This window comes from Anomalospiza imberbis, chromosome 2, assembly GCF_031753505.1.
Source record: "Anomalospiza imberbis isolate Cuckoo-Finch-1a 21T00152 chromosome 2, ASM3175350v1, whole genome shotgun sequence".
NCBI lineage: Eukaryota > Metazoa > Chordata > Aves > Passeriformes > Viduidae > Anomalospiza > Anomalospiza imberbis.
The window spans coordinates 19,606,257-19,632,099 of record NC_089682.1 but is presented as its reverse complement, the minus strand read 5'-3'; the positions used below and the strand labels follow the sequence as shown (position 1 = coordinate 19,632,099).

Sequence of the window (25,843 nt, the reverse complement as noted above, 5' to 3'; positions counted from 1 at the left end):
TTCTAGGGGCGTCTCCTCTAGATCATGTTCTTATGTTCACTGCTAGGAAGATGTGCAGTCTGTAAGACCCAATCTCCCTGGTTCAGCTTTGGGGTTTTTTTTGTTTGTGTTGAATGTAACAACCTTCTACCATTCAATTTAGATCAGTGCCTTTAGTGGTGCATTAGTATTAAACTACAAAATGGAAACCCAGTCATTCTTACAGTTTTATATATGACCTTGTTAAGCGAGTAAAATCAACAGAAATTAAATCAGATTTTTTTTCTACACAATAAAATGCAGTGGTGCCTCAGGTGAGCTTGTACATCTACCTTAGGGAAAGACAAGGACACTAGAAAAACATATTCTATTGTAACAAAGTGAACACACGCCAGGTCAGCTTTCCTTTCAAAGACACAGAATTTTGCTTGCTAAATTTAATGTTTGTGGATAATTTTGCCTATTGTCTCTTAGTATTAACAGCTGACCACCTGTTTTCATAAAGAACCATTTGCTGGAAAACATAGAATTATTCTGTTCAATTTTCCAAATTATAGTTTTCTGTCTTCAAAAAATGTTGAAGATAAAGACAGGAGTGCTGCTTTCTGACAATTAAATACTATCATAAGTTCCATAAACTGGGCTTCAGTTCAACTCCTTTGGTCTGTAATGTCATCAGTATGAAGGCAGAAAAACCTTTAGCTTAATGCTACTTTGAAAATACTTAAGAGTAGCTATTTCTAACCATTTAGCAAGAATTCACTTTCAAGACAACTGCAAATAAATTCCTGTCATTTTTAATCTGGGGGAAAAAATAAGTAAAAAGAGACGACTACTTTTCTTTCAAGTTTTGTAGGAAAAAAAATGCATGTGTAATATCCATGCCCAAAAGGCTTTGAAATAACACTAGCTTAGTGTTATTTCAAAGTGTAGGTTACTAAATTAAACTGGATAAGATTCTTCTGAATATCTTCATATATTTCTGCCTCAACCTTCCTAAGCTTTTTACTGATGCCAGTGATGACTGATTAATCTTACAAACTGCAAGTAACCTGCTTTTGCTTTCAGACTATACCATTTCTTCAGGTGAGAAACTCCAGTTTATCTAAAGAAAAGTCTGAAGTGGTTGGCTAAATGAGACACTAAAATATTCATATCACCCAGTACATCTCAAAGTTTAGTTGTTGAGACAATTTACATAAGTGTGCTGCATGCCTACAGCTGTCAGCAGCATTGGCACACTCCAGATGAGTACCCATGAATCAGAGATCCAATAATTGTATGAAAAAGAAATCGCATACCCAGTTTTGGAAAAAAAAAAAACTAATAAATACCTGCATGTACTCTCATGCCAGAGCATAATCCACAGTATTAAGTGGAAGACTTACCTGAAACACAGTTAAAAACAGCTGAGAGAACTTAAAAAGTATGGGAGGTTTGCATACTGTGTAATTGCACCCTGACCATCACATTTTCTCAACAATTTCTTACCTTTTATAACACAATAGAAGAATTAAAATGGTAACATTTTCAGTTATTCCTAAAAAATCACTCCACATTCACTAACAATTCAGTGGAGCTGAAAGACTTCCACTTTGTGTGACCTAAAGAGCAGAAAGAATGCATTGATCAAGTGCAAGTTCTGTTGGTGTCCCTCTAAAAACACAGTGCTATTTGGCAGTCGTGGAATGCTGGACAAGGGCAGTCAGGTGCCATGGAGAGGATGGGAGCCAGCCTAGAAGCCCAGATGGAAATGAAAAAATAACTTCAAGGAGCTGAATCAAACTATTTGATAGAAAATCAAGAAAGGATGTGGGCAGCAGTTGGAATAGCACAGGCTCCTTAAGATGAGAGAGGTGAAAGCAGGTTTGTCCCACTGAGGGAGAGATGGTGAGACATAAAGGAGAATCTTGCAGTAGGGTGACCCTGAGGGAGCCTGAAGGAGTGAGAGTAAAAGAGATTTGGAGATGGGGCTGTGTCACCAGGGCAAGTGAATGAGTCAGAGAAGCAAGAAGGATAAGCCATCTCAAGGTCTGGGTAAGGATGGAAGAGGAGAGGGTTGTAGGAGGAAGAAAATGGCAGACAAGATTCTATGGGAGGAACACATTCATGTTGCAGAATTCAAACTTTGCAATTTCTTTTCTAGTAAGTACTGGTCACTAACACATGAATATCTAAAGGGAGATCTTTTTGTCAGTCTTCCCTTTAGCTAAAATATTACAGTTATTTCTCTCATCTCACGTGAATCCACAAAACGCCATAATGATTGCAAGAAGGCAGTAATTATCCTCTACTGAGTTTTAAAATGCATAAAATTGGTAGCAAAGGTTTATTACTTTTTCATCCGTGAAAAAAATGTGCATGCTTCATGCACTGCTTCTCAGCAACTTGAGAGCAGTGAACTTATTCCAGTTAAATACCTCAGTGTCATTCACTTGAAAACTGGGTCTTAGTTCAGTCATAGTTTTTTGAAAATGCACTGTGTAATACTGTCATGAATTCTACTGAAGATAACTTTTTTCTTTTAAACTGCAAAATGAAACATCAGAAACAAACCTACAAATCTGGGAGCTCTGATTATGAGTTGTTAATGCTCAAAATATTAGCAAGGACATCTGTAAAATAAATCTTAGCTCTGAAGAGCTAGGTATACATGTTTGGTTCATGAAAACAAGGCTTAAAAACTGAGTAAGAACTGCAAAAACATGTATTTAAGTTTCTGTAACTGCATATTTGTGTTTTATTTACAAATATATTAATGGTTTAATACCTACTCTTCAATTAAAAGCAGCAACCTTAACTAAGAATTACCTCTGACCTTGCATAAAGAACCCAAGGGGAAGGCAAAGTGCCCCTTTGCAGCCTAAGACTTCCAGCAACATTTCAACGAACAGGAGCATTATCCTAACTCTCTTCCCTGAAATTCAGCTGTCAAATGCCCTTAAATCTCAGTAATAAAACCAAAACCACCACTAAATTAAAATATGTACATTTAAACCAGTGAACGGACAATAGGCACTTTTTTGAATCCTAAAGTGAGTGTTTCTATACTCTGGGATGTGATGTGTGGTTTCCACTCTTGTATCATTCCTCATGGATAATAGCAAGCAGCTGAGTCCCAAAAAATTACGAGGGTTAAAGTCTCTCCGTGGACAGCAATTACTGGAGCATGTCTATGCCAGGGCTGCTTCTGTAACACTGCTGCAGAGACAGCCAGCAGAATTCCCCTCCTGCCACAGGTTTGCATCATCTTTCATTTACTCTATAATACATTATCATTCCTACATTAAAAAGAACTCCATAGTAACCAAAAAGAGCTTTAAAAACTTTGCAAAAAAAAATCATGGTTGGGAGGAAGGGAGAGGATGAGAAGAAAGGAAGCTATGAGATAAAAAAACCTTGTCCCACTGACATCCACATCAAACACAATTTCATCAGGCAGAACAAGGGATGCATTTGTCCCTTGAAAAGCATTCTTTTCAGAGATGCTTGAATCCCTGCTTTCTGTTATGTAAATAATTTCTTTTCTGTTGTCTCTGTAAAGATCATGCAGTCTTGCAAACGAGTCTGAGCTGGGCAAACATAGAGCCATTTCTCAGCTAAAGTCATAAATTACTTATTGTTTTAATATACTGGAAAATTGGCAGGAAGCGGGGGAATGTACGTCAGTTACACAAGACTTTATACCATCACTTATCCTTGCCTTCCATTAAAAAAGCCTTAGTTGCTGTAGCAACTGTCAAATCACACTCTAGTTCCTCTTCCTCCAAGATACAGAACTTCTCCAAAACACTCACACACAACACAGCTCTCCTCCATCCGCAGGACAAGTTTCTGGCACTTTTGCACTGTTTAAAAAGAGGCTCTCCAAGGAGCTGACCTTGTATGCTTTTTTCTCCAAGGTATCCTTCTGTAGAATCAAAATCCTTAAGAAATCCTTAAAATTCTTGGGTTTCCCCCCATACATCTACCCTCTTCTTTTCTCCTCTTCCTTTTTCTTCTTTCTCTGCATTATACAGAATGATACTCCATTCAGCTTAACTCACCACTACATCCTCCAGCATTAAACAAAATGCCTGCACATCTGTCAGATGTCCCTTCCCCTCTCATTCCTTCCATCATGAGAGAGGCACACGCAATGGGGACAATGTCACATAACACACATTGCAACATCTCTAGGTTGGGAAATCCAATGGCAGAGAGACCCAACACCTGAAGAGAAAACCCTTCTCCACAACCACATCTTCTCAATCATTCCTGGGGGCCCCCTGCTCTGTCACCAGGGAGGACAAGTCTTTTCTCACTGGTTGAAATTCTACTCCACGGGACAGAGATTTGAACACACTAAAAAAAAAACAAAAACAAAAACAAACCCTCAAAAAAATTAGAGAGAGCAGAAAAGAAACCATTAGCATGAAGAGAAAGCTCTGTCAGAAACAGGACAAAATCACACACTACTGGAGCAAATCTCATGAGGAAGTGAAAACATCCCCTCCCCTTTGTGCAGCATGCCAATATTAATGATAAGCAAAGGTCCCTGGAAGTTTTTCCATGTTCAAGGACACTACCCAGGGTAGGATGCTTGCACAATAATGGGAGGGCTTACCCACCTTCTTACCTCCTTCAATCCTTAGCAGCTCCATCCTATTTCTAGTTAGAATGTGATGCTTAAAAAAATGTTCATGCCTAATTTTTTTTTTTGTTTTAGGAACACTTAACGCAAGGAAATCTGTTATACACAATGGGATGATTATTTTTAATTGCTATTCTGAAAAGGAAGCATCATAGTATTGCACAGATTATCTTCAAGAATACATACAAATTCTGCTCTTCCAAAAGAATTTCCAAGTTGGATATACTTGTCTTTTCCAGTTTTATAATGATTCTTCTGAAGTGTGTTGTAGAATGGGGGATTAATGGTTCCACATAAATTTTTTTTTGGTTCCTCTAGCAAGATCAAAATTACCCAGCCACTTCACCCTGTAGTTCATTTCCTCAGCACCATAAGCATTACTTTCATTCCTTTCTACCCACACTTCTTTCTCTGACATGGCAAAAATGAACCAAAAATGAACAATGCACTTGTGCTGCCTACAGCAGCAAGAAGCACTGAGGCAGCTATGGGAGAAGGGGTTTGCGTGTGTGTCCATACAAGGTTAATTGCAAAGCAATATGCACAAGCATACCCTGAACCCGCTTTCTGTGAGTTTACAGTGGAAACAGCTGCATACTGGCCCAGCTACACATTATAAACAAGGTCACTTGACTCCTGGGAGCAGTGACACACCAGCACTGGTTTGAACCACAAACCAGTCTGTTCCCCAAGTGAACAGCAATCACTCCCTGCAGCTAAGGGAGGAGCACTGAGGGATGTTTTCACTCACTCCCAGCTCTGCCCACTAAGAGCAGTCACTGAATAGGTATTGGTGGTTGCTCTTCCTATCAAAAATCCTCAAACCAGCCAATGTATTTCTTCTGCACTTAAGAGACTGTTGGACTGTTTCCATACCTCTGTTCTTCTAGTCTCTCTCTTTTGTATCTTGTGTTTGAGCAGGCGCTCAAAGGAGGTTTGTTTTTCTGTGCTCAGTCATTCTTTCATGCTTCTGGTGCTGCCCCTCTTTTACCATATCCCTAATTTTTATGGTACCCCGTGATTTATCCAGGCTCATACACTTACATGACAAGAGTTTGGGCTGCTATGCTAATGAAACAACCCGAAAGGAAGCGCAGGATACCATTTGCTTTTATTACCACTTAGCATCTGTACATGTTGCACAGAATGAAGAAACGGGGCAGCCAGCAGCTCAAGGCCACCTTGGGACATTTTGACAGTCAGGTTTCAGGCTACAATAGAGAACACCAGAGCAACAAACAATGGCTGCTGTCATTTGCACTAAGATTCCCAAACCACAACTGTGAGATTTGCATCCAAAAAAGGTGTGATGGAGTAGAGCCTAATTCACTACAGTGTGCTTAAACACAAAGCAAAGCAAGCACTCCATCCCATTAATTCATCAGCTAAAATCAATCTGGAATCAGCCAGGGATCTTCATCCTAAACATAAAAACATCCACGCAGTTCCAAAGTCATATGCCAGAACACTTTACCAGATGTGAACAGATTGGATTGAAAAGTTACTGACCACAGAAATTCATCACCACTTCTCAGCTGGCATATGATATTTCAGCTGTTTTTCTATTATCCCTATATAAAATTGTCGAGATTACACAAATCTCTTCAAATACAGCATTTTAAATGTGACAGCCAGCTGAGAGAGCCAGCCATTGAGCACAAGGCAAGTATTTATAAAACTTCCTTAAAAATTTCCTCTATTTTTTACAGCTTTATGTTAAATGTTACATTATGAGCTGTATCACCCATTTTTGCTGCTCCAGTTGTTGTAAAGTTAATATCACTTTCAGTTCCCCCCTATTTAATCTGAATTCTTTTGTTTTAGAATGATAATATATAACAAGTAGCTCTGCTTCCTCAAATATTATTTTACTAAAAAGGTATTGTAGAGGGACACATCTTCAAGCCAAGTTTTACTCTTATATAAACAAGGTGACACTTTAAAAGCTGAAATTATAAAAAGTGGAGCAGTATCTGTATAACTTCACTACAGATACAGATTTTAAAACTTTTTTCTATAACTTCAGATTTATAATTTTAAAACATTATCTCTGTCTGCCCATAAATAATGAAGTGAATCTGTCCTTTAGAACAAGCAAATATTTAATAATATTTTCTTTTGAGTTCTGCTTTACCTACAAACCAAAATGGACCTCTCACCCCACATATCCCACTCCTGGAGCTCATTAGATAGCTCCCTTTGGATTAAAAAAACCAACCAAAAAAAAAAAAACAAACAAAAAAACCAAAACACAACCAAACAAAACCCCAACAAAAAACCCCAGGGCATAAGGAGAGAAAGAAACTTACACTCATTTTCCAAGACAGGAAGTTTGAGTACATATGCCCTGATAGAAGGAGGGGAAAAAAAGCCCTCAAATGTCTGAGCCTAGCAGCTTGGCTACTTCTGAATACGTACCAGGATACAGCAAGTTCCTCCTTCCAAAAAAAGCATGATAAGTCACACACTATAGCACAAACCCTTAGGGTTTTTCATGTGGGTTTTCCGGTTTCTTTGGGGGGAGGGCGGGTTGTTTTTGTTTTTAAGTTTTTAAACAAAAAGTTTTACAGCAATACAGAGAAGTAAACAGCTCCAGGATAGGGCAAGAAAACAGAAGAAAGCTTAGACTAAAAGAGATTTCCCCACATAACCACCCAAAAGCAAAGAAAACCAATCTATTGAGAAAGTAGGTTGTTTTTTTTTTTTCCCCTTTCATTCTTTGGATTTTCAATCTCTTAATTCATAGGAGGAGCTACTGTTCCTTAAAGGTGATGCACTGCAATTGCTCAAATAGCTTCTACTTCATCTCCTCCAAAGGCAGTTGGTAAACTCCGCCCCCCCCCCAAAAAAACAAACCACAAAGCCCCCACTTCCCTTAGCAACATTTTCATAGCAAAGAAAAAATTTTTGCAGATATCAAGTACCATTAGCATACTGTGGTATCACGAATTTTAAAAAATAAAATAAAAACATGTATTTCAACAAAGTGCAATATAATCACATTTGGATAATAAAGTAAACATTATGATACAGAAAACCACCATGAGACTGCAAGATCCTTTACTAATCATGATTCCAGCATGAAACTGTGAAACTGCATATGATATATAAGGTCTGTGGGTTTTTACAAGGAATCTCAGAAGGAATACATTGCAAACAAAATGCAACAGAAACTTACCAGTCAGATGCAGCTATATTGATTGATCTATCTCATCCTTACGTCCACACAGATAAGCACCAGAGCATCAGAAAAATAGCTTTTTGTGAGAAATGAGCAGGAGCTTATCTCCAGAAATAACACTATTTTTAAAACTTTAGCACATCTGCTATTTCAGTTGTCTGTAATTGTCACCCCAAAGATTGACTCACATGTCACATAATTTTTACCAAAAAGCATAGTTTTGTTAAACTATGCATACATATACTTTTATTAACATGCTACATATATACAAAATACATCTGTGAATGTTTAAAGGGGCAATCTTTTTCTGGATTTTTCTCCTTTTCTCATTGGACTCTTGGCTGCTCTTTCACGTTTCAATTGTTGTTAAAGCTGTAGTTACCATTTGAATTACTGTCATAGATCAGGCTAATACAAGTGGGTTGTCCACATGCTTAACAATAATAACAGAAGTAATATAAAAAGGCTCTGCTGCAAGGAATAAAATTTGAGAGCATTTTTTGCATCTGGATGAAGACATACCATGAGTTTCTATGCAAAACACACCAATCTTGGAAACCATGGAGCAGGCTTGTTCAGAGTCACACTAGCCCAGCATCTTAATTGAGCTCCATTTCCTGTCTAAGCACCACAAGTTCTGTCAGACAGAGATACCAACAGAGGCAGTGGAGCCCCTGGTGTCTCTGTAAATACTGCACCAGAGCAGAAACAAGAACAGCACCAGCAGCTGGACACAGCTGAGCACACAGGCGTGCAAAGGAAGCGTGAGGCTGTACTGGCCAGCACAGTTGGCCAAGTTAAGAGTGAGGCAAAGCTGGGGCGGGGGCAGGGAGCAGGGAGAAGAGTTTTACTTCTCATGTCCCCAGCCAACATTATCAACCAGTTCTTGCCTGCTCTGTTTAAAACTGGATTACTGTCATTTTAGTTTCATTTTTTCATGCTAGCACAAAATCATCACCAAATGGTTTCTAAGTACCCAGGAAGCAGCAACCCACAGCAACTTCCAACATCAGGCAGCTTTAACCCCATTTGATGAAAAGCTATTATGGTCTCAGATTACAACAGGGTGACATTTGTGAGAAGCTATTGCATTTCACAACCAATCTTTCATAGCAATAGATATATGAACACATACATACACTCACATAAGAAACCTAGAATCCTCTTAAATTCTTTTCTGTGGAAAGAAGGGGGATAAAAAAAATTAACAGTGGGGAAAAAACATCATCAAAAGAAAGAGAAGCAGTAACAGGTACTGGAAGGCCACAATAAGGTCTCATCAGAATCTTCTCATCTCTAAGCTGAACAACCCCAGCTTTCTCAGCCTGTCTTCCCATGAGAGGTGCTCCAGCCCTCTGATAGTCTTTATGGCCTCCTCTGGACCTGCCCTAACTCATCCATGTCTTTCTTATTGCTGAGGACCCCAGACCTACATGCAGCACTCCAGGTGGGGAGTCACAAGGGCAGAGTAGAGGGGGTGAATCGTCTTCCTTGACCCACTGGCCACTCTTGTCTCGATGCAGCTGAGAGTACTGCTGACCTTCTGGGCCATGAGTGAACACTGTGGGCTCATGTCCAGCTTTTCATCCACGGAAGCCCCCAAGTCCTTCTCTGCAGGGTCGCTCTCAGTGACTCCTTCTCCCAGTCTGTGCTCATGTCTGGGATCGCCCTGACTCAGGTGCAGCACCTTGCACTTGGATTTGTTGTGCCTCAGGAGGGGCTCATGGGCCCACTCCTCAAGTTTGTCCAGAGCCCCCTGGATGGCATCTTGTCTTGCTGTGGTGTCATCTGCAAACTTGCTGAGGGTGCACTGATCCCGCTGCCCATGTCACTGATGAAGATGCTAAAGGGTGCCAGTCCCACAAGAGTCACCACTCACCACCAGCTTCTACCTGGACACAGAGCCACTGACCACAACGCTCAGTCTGTGTCAATCCAGCCAATTTCTTACTGAGTATTAATCTACCCTTCAAATCAATGTCTCCAAACTGGAGATGAGGATGTTGTGTGGCACCACATCAAAGCCCTTACGGAAATCTAAGTAGATGACATTGGTCAGTTTTCCCCTGTTGACCACTGCAGCCACCTCATCATAGAAGGCCATCAGGCTAGTCGGGCATGATTTGCCCTTAATGAACCCCTGCTGGCTGTCTCGGATCATCTCCTTGTCTTGTATGTCCCTTAACAATGCTTCCATGAAGATCTGCTCCATCATCTTCCCAGTAACAGGAGGCTCACCAGTCTATAGTTCCCTAGGTCTTCTTTTCTCCCCTTTCTAAAAATAGGAGAGATGTTTCCTTTTTACTAGTCACTGGGGACTTCACCTGACACTCAAGACTTTTCAAATGTGGAGAAATATATGCCATCTTTGGAATAATCAATAATTCAAATAATCTATTACCAGAGTGTAACCTTTAAATTACTGGGCTGCACATTCACATTTTGGTTTTGTGTCCATGTATAAACTTTTTGAAGCTAAACTGGATGAGTAGGGGGAGGGAGTGGATTTTACATTAAATAGAAAATGCCATGCAAAAATCTACATTAGTAGTGATACTTCTGCACTGATTAAACTATATGCAAGTCAGTTTTATAAATGCACAGCTCTTGAGGACACAAGCTCTTACAACAGTTCTATAAATATGCTTTGTAAAATGTTTATGTGGGCTCAGTGTGTGGGCAAATTCACAAATAGATGTGCTAACTCCCTTCTTCCTGATGACCAATAACCAGAAGAGGAAAAAGTACAGATCCCTTTTAGAAGAATAGTCTAGACAGTTCAAAAATAGCCTCTGTGCCCTTGCCAGGTACATAAAAAACTGAAAAAGTAGGAACCATGGTGCTTACTAAAACCAGTGTGTTGTTTTGACTGTTTTCCATGCACCTTCAACCTTCTGGATTTCAGCACAGAGATTCACACCCATTCAGTTCCCAGAGAAGGCCACTTCATCCCAAGGCTTAACTGAGAAGAACCATCAGCAGGTTTCCAGACCCTTACACAGTGCAAAATCCTGAACATTAGGAGTACTGGGTGATGCAAAGTGGCAAGAGTCTTCAGAAGCTGAGATGTCTTCAGAGCTTTAGCTGATCCTTTCCCTATTTGTTCCAATAAAATTCTTTTTTGCTTTCTTGCTAGCTTATGACACATGCTTGGCCTAGGGAAGGAGTTAAAGGCAGCAAGGGAAATCACATTCCCTCTTTCCTGTCTGCATTTCAAAAAAAAAAAAAAAAAAAAAAAAGGCAAAGAAGAGTTGTTTATTCTTCCAAGCCAATGTGCATGTTCTGTACACTCAGGATGACATTCCCTCACTGGAGACATGTGGAGTTAGATAACATCAATTTATGTTAAATAATCTTAAAATGGAAACACTGCAGTGCTGTTTTAAACTTACTAGATAATCCTTTCTCACAGTCTGATTCTGCATGTTGATTTTTGTTTTCTTTCAGTGTGTGGGAGATATTATCTCATGTTTTAGTGGATGTGGTCATTTTCTCTCTGTGGCCAAGTTTATAGATTCTTGCAGGTTCTATTCCCACATTTGGGGACTCTACATTTCCCTCAAGATCCTGGGTGAACAGGAGTCTGTAAAACTCCACTCTGCAAGTGAGCCTTCACAAACTTGAAGTGACTGAAACTACAGAGCCCGGGGACAGCAAGAGCTCCTGCATGAAGGTTTATCACGCAATGATCTGGGATGTTAAAGACTCTAATTTCTAAGCAGGGTGCTAATGCCTCATGCACACACTGTATCAAAATAATAAAGTAATGCTGCAACCATCAGATCATATCACAGATTGACCAATTTTAATTGACAGTACTGAATTATAAATTACTGTGTTTAGCACCAGCAAACTTCAAGTCTGTAAACACTAACTCCACTCTGCTCTTACTAGCTGCTGCCATTAGAAACTAAGTACTGTGGAGAGACTAAAGTTTAATTGTTTTTTTATTTTCTCCTCACAAAGTTTTGATACTGTCAATAGGAACACAGTTCTGCAGGTGAAAACTGATGAAGTTACCAAGCTGCTGAAGACTGAGCTACCACAACCTGGCTCTGCTCTATACTTCTCCTGCCATAGCCAGCGTGCTCTTTAACTGCTCCTTTCCCAGTCTCCCAGCATGTTGTAAATTTGTCCCTTAGCTAAATAGTCAAAACACACTATACAGAAGACAAAAGAGATTGGGCTTGAAAACACCAGTGCAACTAGAAAAAGAGAAAGTGAGCCTAAATTTAACAGGTTTTGTGTTGTGCCTACTTTTCCCCTGCTACCCTTCCTTAACTCCACAGTATGCATCAGCTCTAACTTGTTTCCCAAGGAACATCACCAAAGTCATTGTCCATCTCTAGCCTTAATTTCCCACAGAATGCGTGCAAGTCCCTAAACCCAAAAATATTACAAGTGGGAAACATTAATGCTGGATGGAGTCCAGATCTGATGATACAAAGTACAATTAAAGGCTTGGCAATTTAACAAATGGCAGAAGCTGCCTAACATTAAGAAATACCTTACAAGGCATACACTTCAAGAGGCATTTTCTGAAGCTCTATAAGTACCCAGTTTCTTGTATTTACACTCTCCAAAGAGCCACTGTTAATGGTTCTCATAAAGCACAGCACACACAAATCAGACAAATTAAATGCTGCAGCCAAAGGTGATTCCTCCTGGCCCTTAGAAGCAACCATGCTTACACTGCTGAACTGATGATGCATTTTGCAATATTGCTTGGAAGGAAAGAAAACCAGCACACTCAGAAAATTTTACTTTCTCTACAACATCCATTTTAAGAGAGTAAGTAAGAGTGACTAGAAAAATGTTTTTAATACAAAGATGCTAGTGTTTTCCTCTATCATATAATTCTTCAAGCAAAAAGTGAAAGAAAATGAAACAATATAAAATTACCTACCTGGAAAAAGAATTCTTGTTCCGCAGCAGACTATCTAACTTTATTTAAAAATTACAACTGCCTGAGTTTTGCTGTAACAAGCACAAAAAGTTCATACTTGCTTGCCGTAGTAAGTGGAAGTAATTATTTTCTGAACTGACAAGTCATTATGAACATAACTTTGTATTTTTAACTGCAAATCTTCTTAAGTATAGACTGAATCCTAACTTTGATCTAAGGTATCACACCACCTTATTTATTTGAATTCCTACATCATATAGGGAGACTCAATACAACCCAATTTTCAAAGAGCAGGCTATCGAAATAACCTGAGGTGACAAAATAGGGTAATGCTGAAGGAACTAAAGCAAACCTTTCCAAATCAAAAAAATCCTACACCAGACTTCCAACCTACCCTACAAGCACTAAACTTGCTTAATAAGCTGCTATTCATCATTCAAATCTTAGGCTGCAGAAAAAGAATTGTATATATGGTATCAGACTAACAGAGAAACAAGAAAAAGAAAAAAATGACCCAGACCTCTGAATCATGATCCTGATCAGTTATTTATTCAGCCAAGAATGTCACATAAGTACCTCCAACACAATTGCTACACTTTTGCTCCTAGTTACCAGAGAAATTGCATTGTGGCACGTAGTTCACAGTCTGTAACAAACGACCTTTTCTGTTTCAAAGATGAAAATTCTGTTATGAGTATTCCTCCACTCCCAACAGGTGTGTTAGACTGCAGCAAGTCAGACATGGTGATGTCTTTCAGGCACACCTGAGGTTCATTCACAGCAAGCCCCCTCCCATGACTGAGAGCACTTCAAAGTCTAAGAGAGGCCTCTCATAATGTGGAGTTTACACTCAGAATCAGATATCTCTGATAATTCAGCATCAAAACAACAAAAAAGACAAGTTATTGAAGTGTTTCTGTTCCTGTAAGCAGGAATGGCTGGATTAAAGGTAAATAGTGATCATGTGTATGGCTCCTTGCATTTCTAGGTCTTCATGTCGGTACTTCACTATGGGTTTTTTATTTTTTCAGTCAGTTTGGAGAGTTCCCAAAGCACTGCTCACTTCTAAAATGCATGAATTGGCTTCCCTGGCAATAGCACTCAGCTGGAAAAGAACATGAGTTATAAAAGTAAAAATTACACCACGGAATAAGAGGAAGAAATCCTCTGTGTTTACATTTTAAATTTATGAAGCACTTTGCTGTAGTGAAAAATTCACATAGCATAAAATCTTGGGGAGCAGACTGAAAAAAAGACAATTTTGACATACTGGTTTTCCTTTAATTCTATGTTTCTACCATCTTCCCTACATCTTGGTCATTCCTTCCCATCATCCACATCTTTAATCCATACTCTACTGCCCACATCAGCTTACAGAATCAGAAGCATTCTGGGCACCCTGATACTGCATTATCCTGTAGATAGAGAGCAGTTCAGTTTTCCATACAGCCAGACTGGCGTGGTGGAAGACGTGTTACCCAAAAGCCTAGACATTTCCAGAAAAAGACTTTGCTAACAGCCAGTCATCATTCCCTAAGAAAGATGAGCTAATTAGAAAATGAGTACATTTTTGCAACTTCTTTAAAATATCATCTCAGGAGCTCCTTGAGTTTTCATGAGGAATAAAATCTCTCTCTGCTTTCTTTCAACAAGACATTTAAATCTCCTCTTGCCTTTAGGTAGCTTTTTCTACAGCCAAGACCATAACATTTCCTTACATTGTTACTGATGCTCTAATTATAAGTGCAGCATTTGCCCTGGAAATACAATAGGAACTCATAGATTATATTATCTAAACTAAGTACTATTTCCCTTCCCCCTCATTTGGAAACTATCCCAAATAAAGCCTAACACACAGTTTACAGTTCATTCCCACTTAGGACGACATTAACAGCAGCAGACTTGCATGTAAGTAAATGCATCATAATTCTGTGCTGTCACAGCTTTTGACTGATGAACACTTGGAAATTTACAGTAAACTCTGTGAAGTGCAGTGAAGTTTCTGTGGTTTTAAACCATGATTATATAAAAATCCGAATTTCACATTTTATGCTGCCTCTTAAAGCAAGGTTTGAGTCCTCAGAGTTGTGCAGACAGTTTGGAAACGTGAATGTTTGGAAAACAAAAATCAAAAGGGTCACTGAACACAGATTTTTTAAAACATATCTCTTTATTTTTCAAACCATCTCATGATTTCTTAATGCTCCAGCTTGGACAGTTTGGCTGCAAAGGAATTTTACAGAAGTTTAAAAGAGGTGTGGCATGCTATGAGAGAGATGTAAATACATGCACAGCTTTCTCTCTGTCAAATCATCATTTGCAGGTCTCCTTAATAAAAAGGCAGCTGTAAAGCAAAACACTTTGAGGGATTAACTGTAGAATTAATTTGCTGTTGGTTTGGTCATTTGTGAATTTTACAGATATGCTCCCACAGAAGAGAGTAGAACCAAATTATTTATAATGCTCCAATAGGACAGCAGTTATAGTGTACTACATCTGGAAATGAATATTTATATATTGAATAAGTTTTGCTATTAAAATTAAACTACGTAAAACTATAAACACAGATTGCGTATCTTTTAAAAATACAAGCAGAAATACACATCACTGCACTATTGATAGTAAATGAAAAAAACCCCAACATCCACAAGAAATTACACATTTCATTATCAGATTGTGGTTATACATAAGTTTATGTCCAAGTATGTCTTTACTCACACCTCAATAAACAAGGCATATCCATTCAGGATATGAAGTTACAACACTACAATAGTGATAGTTACCTTCCTAGAATTCAGATGGTTTTCACTATGGTGAAAAAAAAAGTGTAGGAAACTGAGATTATGTCAGTGCTTTACAGACCATTACAAAAAGCAACAAAGAAGAAATGCAGAAAGAGTTAAATTTGATCTCTCTGGTTCTGCAACCCTTTATACCTGCTAAGCACTGCTGACTGCATTTCAGATCACTCTACCGTGCGCCAGTGTTTCATTGAATGGCAACCTGTGAACTGCAATCTGGCATAACTGCGTGTGAACAAAATACATCCTTTACTCTTGCTGTCAAACCCCCAAGCAGCCAAACACACATACATGAAACAAGTAACCATCTGATATTCTCTGAAAGAGATACCATTTCAATGCTGAGCATGGTAGTCCATAGTCCACTTCAAATTTAGCTTAGTTGAATGTATATTCAACTGTTAAATGTTATGATCTGAGATAATGAGTGACTCCTCTTTGAGCAACATGTCTTAAATAAATGTGGTTTTCAACTTCTTTGAAGACCATGGTCAGGTTAACTCTTTCCTAAAAAAAGTATCTAAAAGTGTGGTAGATAAAGCATCTTAAAGTCACTGTAGATAACTTGTACTAAATATAGAAGTAATGTGAAGAATTTCACCACATAACACATACATTTTAATAAACATACATTTTAATAAACTTTAATGGGTTGGTGTGTCACCAGTCTCCCCCTCTATTCCACAAGATTCTACTTCTTCCTCTCAGAAATAAAAAACCCAAAACTGTCTGGAAAAAAACCCTCAAATTATTTGCAAAGTAAATTCACCAAAGAATTGTTTTGGATTGACACTAGTATCACATTTTCTTCTGACATTCTATAGTCTACTATATTTAATCACAATCAATATTTATATTGCCTAACTTTTAACATACATCAAGGTAACATGTCTGACATTATACTCAGCATAGGCAGTTTCCACTTCTTAGGATAACAATTCAGTCAGATGTAATGCTAAATAAGATTAAGACAGCAGATGGCATCACTTAGTTATTTTTAACTGTTGCACAGTGACCATTTACTGTGTATCATAATCCATCTTTCATTATGATAATCCATAATCCAGGATGAAAATCCACAGCCAGGATGAAAACAGACCTGGCTCTAAACTTTGAGAGGGACTACAAAACCAGATCTGCTATTCCATCTTCCTTTTATAATTTCTTTCTCAGTGTTCCTTGTATAATATCTAGGATATTGTAAGGTGATTAAAAAAAAAGGCAGGAAGATGTATTTCCTTTGTCAATTCAGATGATATACAGATTTGAAAAGGTAAACATGAAAAAAAAGGTGTCTGTACACAGGTTCAAACTGCCTGGAGAAAGGGGAATTCAGTGATGGCATGTACCAAGTCATTTTTCTAGACCCTCTTCAGAATAATAAAAACATGCTCTACACAGGTATTTAGAAAGTTCCTGTCACAGTAGTCAGTAAATGTTACAGACACAGTGTGTGATCACAGAGGTGTATTTTTCCATGTACTGTGAGGAACTTGAGCTTACAATCCACCAGGGAACAGTCAGCTGGACCACCTTCATCAGGCTTGAGGCAAGACTCGTGAATTCAAGGATGGCAGCCCACAGTGCAGACCTGGTGCAGAGGTGGCCCTATGCTGGCTGATTCCAGGTAAGGCCATTGGAATCTGTCTCCTTCTGAACCACAAACTGTTCCAGAGTACAACAGAGGGTCCCCTGAAACCTTGCATGAAAGAGATGCATGGGAAAGGGAGAATAAACCATACAGAGAAGGGAAAAAATAAGGTCAGAATACAGGAGAAACACTCTCCTCACCCACACATGCACAGTTCTGCTTTCCTTTACCCACTCCTAACGTTTTCTCTGGTCTTACTTTACAAAAAATCTTTTCAAAGAGCCATGCTGTACACACTGTGTGAATTTGGAGACTGCAGTCTTACAGAATATTGAGCAATTCTCTGCAGGGTTCCCAAGAGTACCCTTACTTGCTGGGCAAGTGCAAATGCCCACCAGAATTCACACTGAGTATTTAGTGTGCATTTTATAGCAGCCAAGGGCTTGACCTGAGATTCTTCTGTGGTAGTAATAGATTTTTAATGAATAACAAGTCATGAAAACCAACAGGGCAAAGGAACTTGTGTGGAAGCTAAAGATTTCTTCAGAAAAGACAAAAAATACTGCAGAAAATACTGAAAAAATGTTAGAAGTAATAAAGACATTATAAAATCTTTTCATTTTCTACCTTTATAAAGCTTGGTTTTCTCCCCTAGTGTCCAGATCAGCACTACACTACCAAAGCATTCATCCTTTATGCTCTAAGCCTAGGGCAGAAATAAGCCTTTTTAGTCACTCAGAGCAGTCATTATACCTCTGGAAAGCAAACAGAGTTCCAAAAGCTGTGAGGAACAGAGGGAAAAGAAAGGAAAGTATCAATCTCTGATACAATTAATTACTCTTTCTTTTTTTTATGGAAATTGCTTTCTGAAGTGTTGTTAGTGCATATATTAGACAAAATTTCTTTTCCCCATGGGTTAATTTCTTTTCCAATTTGCTAGCAATACAAAATGAATATTACTGTAGAACATAGAATCCATAACAGAATGAATTAAACTTATTTATCCAACAATAATGTGAATCCAAACTAACACCAACTGTTACTAATGTCACAATAATTGGCATTGATACTCACTGTAGCCATATGCTTTCTGCTGAGTCAGTTTTGAAATACCAAATTCCAAAAGGTAGACAGGAGATTCAAGAATAAATTCCTAGAGGTCACCAAATAGTCGGTAATGTTATTTGTAGTGAACATCACAACCTCACAACCATAACAACAAGAATTATCTGATACAGTTGTCTACAGTACCAGTGGTTTTCCTCAAGTGATCTTGCCCTGTCCTATGGAAGAGCTGCAGCTCCACAAAACACGATTTGGACACAAAATCCACAAGACACGAGCTCAAAAGGTCTGTCCTCAGTGTCAGAGGTGAGGGAAGATAGACTTTAAATTTTAGCTAAAGCATACTCATTGAAGCATTAGACCATATTCTGACATTACTCTGAGGACTGAAATTACACAGAGGTCTTGCAGGGCTATCTAAACCAGAAGCGAGTGAGTGGCCTAAGCCCTGTTGCAATCAGCAGCTATTAAATTGGTTTAAACCCTGTCAAATACCACTGAGGGCTTCCAGTGCATTTATGTAGTACCTAGGCATTTCCAAATATCTGGTCTCTAGATACAGGTGGAGCCCTTTAAAATTCCTCAATATGGAAGCCATTCTGTCCTATTTGAGGAATTCTGTGGTAACTGAATCACACAATCGACCTATGTATTGCATTCTTTATGCACAGGCACATATACAGAAACAGAGGAAAAGCATTTTCTAAAATCACAGGGAAAGTTCTGTAGACATGCCTACATTATTTTACAGTCAGCTACATAGAGCTTTTGAGCTAAGCCGTGTTAATGAGGCATTATATTCCCTCCAGGAGAATTTATTTATTTACTTCTGACAGGAATAAGCAGATCTCCAGAGCTCCAAAAATTCCTACCATGAACCCCGAAAGGATTCAGGTCATGATTTGCTTTCCTGCACCTACAGAATAATTTCCTTCCCAAATACTCCTTCCCATTTTTTCTAGACTAGTCTTCCCACCTAAACTCTGAATTTAAAAAAGCAGTAAGAATATTTCTGAAGCGCATAACAATCTACTTACACCTTTATCCCAATCCCCCGCTGTCCTAGTTGGTTTGCAGACACCTGTGCAGCAAATGCCAAAGGGATCGGTTATCTCCTCAGTTCCTTTAACAGAGTGCAATTCTGAAAACATGAAAAATTATCTCCTCATTTCTGTCTTCTACAGTGTTTCTGAACTGGTGGTAGGAGGAGCAGAAAGTCTATCTTGCAGTGTGAGAAAAAGCAAAAATTCCCATCAGAAGTGACTCACCAACATTAATCATATATACACCAGATTGAAAGGCACTCAGAACATGAAGTCTGAATCCCAGCCTCAGTTAAGCAAATGAGAAGCAAATTTCTCAGTACTACCATATTATTTCAACTGCTGTATCTGTACAGTTTTGCACAATGAAGCTGACGAATATAAATTTATTGTTTCTATCACTGAACTTTTGCAGAGAACTGTTGCTGAATCTTTCGGAAGAACAAGCAGCTGAGTAGCATGGAACTTCCTGTGTCTTGAAATGAATAAGCACCAGTGTAAAGATTTTCACATGTAATGCATTCATATTCACATGACTTACCACCTGGCCTGCGCATTAAAATGAATATCCTTATAGCTTAACCAAGCAGATGAAGATCAGAATCTTAAAAAACCAAATTAGACTGCAGGTCAAGACATTTAGTCTTCTGTTTGCTTCTCATGGGGAGTACTGTGAATTTTTATTCACCAACACAAAATCCAAGTAAAAAAAATCCTGAGTGTACTGTTTAGATTCAGGACTAGAGCTGAATATTGGGGATGAGTAGGCTTGAAGAAAAAGAGAAAAATAGTAAGAAAAAGTCCTACTGCCTCCAAAAGGAAGTTTGAGAATGAGAGGATTTATTTTCTTATTAAAAAAAAAAAAAAACACAAAAAAGCCATCTTTGGACATATATACATGCTACTTGAATCTACAAAGCAGGGAATTTTCCCATTCACACGTTTGCCATACTGCTCTACATTCTTCATAAACTGGACTCAGGCTTTTTGCCTATCTAGTATTCTTAACTCTATATAATACTAACTATCCAGCTCTCACAGCACTCTCCCCAGAATTATATATAATATATGAACAATATTCTATTAGCCATAAAAAACCAACAGTACAATTACAAAAAGTAAACTACACTCCTATTTTTCAGGGAAAAAAAAAAAAAAAAAAAACTAGAACTAGATTATAGTCTGTCACAGTCCTGTAAATTCAGGATAAACCAACTAACATTACCTTGGCATAAAAGAAATCAAGCCTCACTGCAATACAGTGCTTGAGCTACTGCCAAGTTAACAGTGTCTATTGGCATTCAATTACATTGCATCTCCGGAAGAGAAGGCACAACTTTAGTATGAACAGGGCTGCTCTGAGCAAGAGATGTGTTCCATTCAGATCAACACTCACCTGACAAATAGGTTTAATATATAGCAGTGTGTGACACACAAAACTAGGCAAGGATAAAAATTTAGCTCCTCACTGATTGCTAGAGGATATTTAACTCAAACATTATAACTACCACTGTAAATAATAACAATACTTACATAAATCCTGCCTATGACTTGCAAACTTAAGAACAAAATGGTCAGATTTTCTTCTGAGTAGATGTATTTAAAAGAGTCCTGGTTTAAAACTGGGTTCTGATATACTTCAGACATTTATACATTCCTACAGAAAATGCTTGCATGACTTCAGAGCTTCAGTCTGTTCTAGTTCCTCACACAACAGAAGACCTTGCTGCTTTGGACAGATGACCTCTTGCTTCTGGTATTCCCTCTCCCAAATGTTGACAGGGAGCTAATCTCACTCTCTGTGACATGGGAGTGTGGCTTTTTGCATAAATTTGCTGCTTCAGACTTAGGTAATGACCACACACTTTTGAGAAGCTTTTTCAGGCAGATTGATGCTGTGCCCTCATCCTTTAAAAAAATTAAACTTGACTTTGTCATCCGAAATTTGAAGTACCCCGAAACACTCTGCTTGTGCATCATTCAAGGAAACAAAAATCTAGGAACTACAATCATAAGCTGTCCATGATGCCACATTTAAAGGGGTCCCTTAGCAATGTCAGAAAACTAAGTTAGCCAGTGAGAAAAGAGTTAAAAGGGACCTGGCAGGGTGGAATAGCTACAAAACTCCAGTACAGACCCAATACTATCTCTGTCTCCCTCTCTGTTATGAATACACAGGAAAACAACTTTGCCCTAAAGGAAGCTCACATCAGTCTTTCAGTAAATGTTAGCTGGAGCAGGACCACGCTCATTTGTTCTGCTTTCACACCTTTTTTGTGGAAGTTTTTCTAATGTCTTAACTGGCAAAAGGCTGGATGCAAGGAAAGCCTTTTTGAAAACAGAGCCAGGCTAAGGTTCACAAACTTCTCATGAGGTTCCTGAAGGTTTTATCTTACAGATTCAGTCACTACTTTGTAAAGCAAGAAAGACAAACATTCTAATTTTTGGTGACTAGGTTTTTCCTGTCAAAACAGTATTTTGACATGTTTGAAAGAAATGCGCTCAGTAGAAAGGGTTAGAGACATCCTAAGATGCAAATGTCCCTGAAGAATAACTCCACATCCTCTGGGTAAAGATTTTATGTAGTAAGTAAAAAGAAAGATTGGTGATAAAGCAATCCAAATTGCTACTGATGGTCCCAATGCCACGTTATTGTAGTCTGATGTGCAAAAGCATGCAAGATCTTGAAAAGTCATATTAATAATGTACAAAAGTTCAGTCTAAGGACTATCACTTAGGTTGTTACATAAGATCCTATGAAGAAAAAAAATCGGAAGAAAACAAGTCTTGTTTCTTGGTAGATTTTGAGAACATAAAAAATGACTGCTTGATTTTACTTTGAAAATGAACACCTCTACTCTCTTTTGTGCAGTGTTAGAAATAAATGGGAATAATACTTCACAGCATTTGAGAACTGTGACTAGTAAGAACAAATCAACCATGATCACCTTGCAATCTACGTTTATAACAACATATACAGTTTACTGAATCCAGAGCAGCAGAGGGGACCAATCCATACTCCTGTGAAGTACCCAGCTCTCCACAATCACTCCAGTTTACATGTGAGAAAACCAAAACAAAATGTTGGTGCCACATGCCTAAGACTGTACACAGCTGTTTAAATTTAGACCAGGGAAACTTCCCAGGGTTCCACAGCCCTTCTGGCATGGTCAGTAAAATGTCAGTCTGGTCTCCACACCTCAGCCCCACCACATCACACTGAGGTCCACAGAGCAGTGACCGAAAGGCAGAAAGTACAGGAGGTGGTCTCCCAGAGGTACATGTGAAAGGCCACATGCTTACAGGACAAATAGATGACCAGTTTTCATTCAAAAACATGGAAATAGGGTATTCTGGGAAAAAAAAAAAAGAGCTTAATGGCCAGAACACTACACAGATATGGGAACATATTTCTGGGAAAAAAAAAAGAGAACAAAAGTAAACTAAGAAAAGGGTGAATGAAAAAAAAAAAGAAACTAACCCTCAAATCAAACCCAAAAGTCAGATGTGACCACCAGTGGAAAAAAAAAAAACAAACCAACATAATGAACCAGAGCAAACATAAACAGAGATTCCTGATTTTAGGCTATTCTCTAACCTAGTGACTTGTATCTCTTCCAAGAAACTGGCCTTGGAACCTCCATCCAGGCCACTGGAGAACAGTGAGCCCACGTTTTCTGGGCCCTGTGCAGCCCTGCCTGGCACGCTGGCAGGTCAGTGATGCAGCACCTGCTTCATCCTTCCCATTGCTCAGGGAGCTTAGGCACGCACTCAAGGCTGCAGTTTCCCCTCTAGAAAAAGCCAAGCACTTCAAAAGCTGTTACAACTTTGCAGTTTGACACTCCCCTCCCTATTTTCATGAAGCCCCAAGGAAATTGTTTAAGGTCAGCACGAAACCATTTGTAGAGGCAGGAACAGAAGCGCAGCCCCAGTCTCAGACGCAGACCGCACCCTGCAGCTCACTGCCCAAGTATGAGCGCATCGTCCAAGATCCAGGGCTTAATCCCTTCTCTTCTCCAGATGCTTTACAGCAACTGCTCTCAGACAGGCTGGAACACAGAGTGAAGAGTGCTAAATTTCAAGTACATTTCTCTGCTCTTAAGACTCTGATTCCTCTTTCTTGTCTGTTTAGAAACATACTGAAGTAACATACACCATAAATAAAACAAATGTCTTTGGAAAAGGCCTCAGAAAGATGCTTAGAAAGTCTTCTGCAGTTTGTGATTCAATCTGTTTCCTTCTCCAGTTTAACCTGACATGTTGGCTTGTTATTAAGCTGTGTTATGCCTCAGATATTTTCAGTAAGTCTTGCTGAGATGAATTTTCCTCCTATTTAGACTAAATGTCAGTTTTCATCCATGTTATCTGAATTTTTCACTGATCAGACAAAAAGTTCTAAACTCCGTTCTCCATTGATATGGAGAAAACAGAAAGGGGCTGATCTGAATATGGAAAATCAGAAATGGCAAGGCAATCTAAATAGAAAATTCTCATGAAATTTAAGTCTCTGAGGCAAGGGGACGGTTTTATCTTCTACACTTCTAATTAATTTGGGAGTTAAATACACCCAAATACACATTTGCCTTCGTTTCTACCTAATGATATAAAAGTCCCAGAAAATTATGCTGGTAAACGGGAATAATGACCAGTCTTGATGGTGGTGTAACAAGAAAAGAACAAAAAAATTGTAGAAGCAAGCATTCAATACCCAAAGGGAACAATTCATGGGAAGTTAATGAGTAGCCAATATGGGACTGAGCAGGAAATCAACAGTGTCAGAAACCTATGGAAGAAAAGCAGCAAATGTAAACAAGGGGAACACAGAATGAAAGAGGATGTTGGCAGCAGGTAAAGAAAAATTCAGGGTTTTAGAAAATGAGGAGAATTGAAATGAATTTCAATTGAGTTGAAATCCAGTCAGATGCAGGAAGGTGATAAAACACAAGGCCAAAAGAGTCACAAATAATTTCAAAAAATAAGGCACTATTAAAAAATAACGTGATATACAAATTTTGGCAGCCTGTCAAATTTTAATTACCTTTTCAATTACTAATTATGTCTTCTAATTGACTGAATGAGAAGACAGAATTTCAAGAGTATTAATGTTACCTTTTTTTTCACCTCTGTGATCTCATCACAGTGGAAAATCAAATGTCTTCAATGACAAGAACAGGGCATTTGCCACAAGATAATCTCTGCCCCTTAACACTACAAGAAACCCCAAGTAAAGGTCTGTCCTAAATGAAGAACAAGGCAGAAATTTCAGCTAAATCAGTGGAATAGGATTTTATACATCTTTGTGACAATAAACCTCTCTGAGAAAGCAACCTATGTAAAATGGAAATTGTTTAATTTTTTTTTTGTAGTCTTAATTGGAATAATTACTTGTCCAACCTTATGAGCATCACAGAGAACACAGCTGATGAGCATCAGCAGGTACACATGACACACAGCAGTGGTACCTGCACGTGGCCACACCAAGTTCTCATATACTCACCTGAAGCATCTCCATTTCTTCCTGACTGTCCTCCAGACTGACTTCCTTTCAATCAAATAAGAGACATAAAGATACTGTTGGGTGCAAAGGCAGTGCTATCACCTCCAGGTCACCTTCTATCCCTCCTCTGTGGGCAGCAGCACTGGGACACAGGGAGGGCAGGGAGCAGATTCAGGCACTTCTCCTGCAGTCTGGAAAGGAATTGAAGTGCTTTGTGCAGGACAAAGCTGTCACGGCTAGTGCTGGAACTAATGCCTGGCCCAAAGTGCAAAGAAAGATACCTGGAGCTTTGCTCCTGCTCCTTCAGGGATAGTACACAGAATATGTTGTTATTTACAAATGACTGAGAAAAGGCCAATTGCACGCCTTCCACTTATGATGGCTTTCAACTACATGTGTTAAATCTTAAAATTATATAAATTAAGGTGCATTGGCCATGGGAACATAAACTCATTTTTGTACTATTGCTTTTCCTAAAATTACTTTAACAGTCAGTTTATTCTTTTAAGATAGAGCTTTAAGTGTTTTTGCTCAAATTCAATGGGAACACTCAAGCAATGCATGTCAAAATGAATTTAATGTGCATTAAAATCTGGCCTTCAATGAGATCCAATGTATAGACAGTAGAGCTTACACTGGAGCCACCTGGGAAGACATCCTTTATCTCTTATTTTAATTTTAGCATTTAAGACTAATTCTTTCAATAACTGTTAATGCTTAATTAAGAAAGATGACAGCAGAAGAAATCTCTCTTAGAGGATCTAAAATAAATATAAATTCCATTTCAGAACATCTGTTGTTATAGATTAGGTATAATTAATATTGTTGAAAATGGAAAAAACTGGATTAAAGTGATATTGTACATCTAGGGAACCCTGATAAAGTAAAAACTCCTGTTCACAGCTCTGTGAGAACAGAGTGTTTTCTGTGCTCTGCAGAACGGCATAAAATGCAGAGCAAACAGAGATTAATCACTTCTGTGCTCATGGTCACTAAAAGGCAAGGAAAATTTTTACAGATTTTACAGAAGAAAATTGGGTTTGAATTTGTAGGGGGAAAAATGTTGAGAGTACCTGAAATTTTGCTGGAAATGAAAGAAAGTTCAAAGGAAAGGAAACTTCTATTTTTGCAGTGGAGAAGGCAGCAG

The 25,843-nt window shown here is 38.6% G+C and overlaps 1 protein-coding gene across 3 annotated transcripts in view; it reads right to left on the bottom strand.

The window, feature by feature from the left end:
- Positions 1-25,843, bottom strand: part of ARHGAP6 (Rho GTPase activating protein 6) — a 311,515-nt gene that overhangs the window by 99,217 nt on the left and 186,455 nt on the right. The window contains exon 1 of one of the 3 annotated variants that reach the window (XM_068180083.1): positions 19,194-19,344. The exons of the other annotated variants lie outside the window; for them this stretch is intronic. Coding sequence (XP_068036184.1) covers positions 19,194-19,307 — 114 coding nt within the window. The 5' untranslated portion in view covers positions 19,308-19,344. Of the gene's footprint in view, positions 1-19,193; positions 19,345-25,843 lie in introns of those variants that run through there. 3 annotated transcript variants of the gene reach the window in all.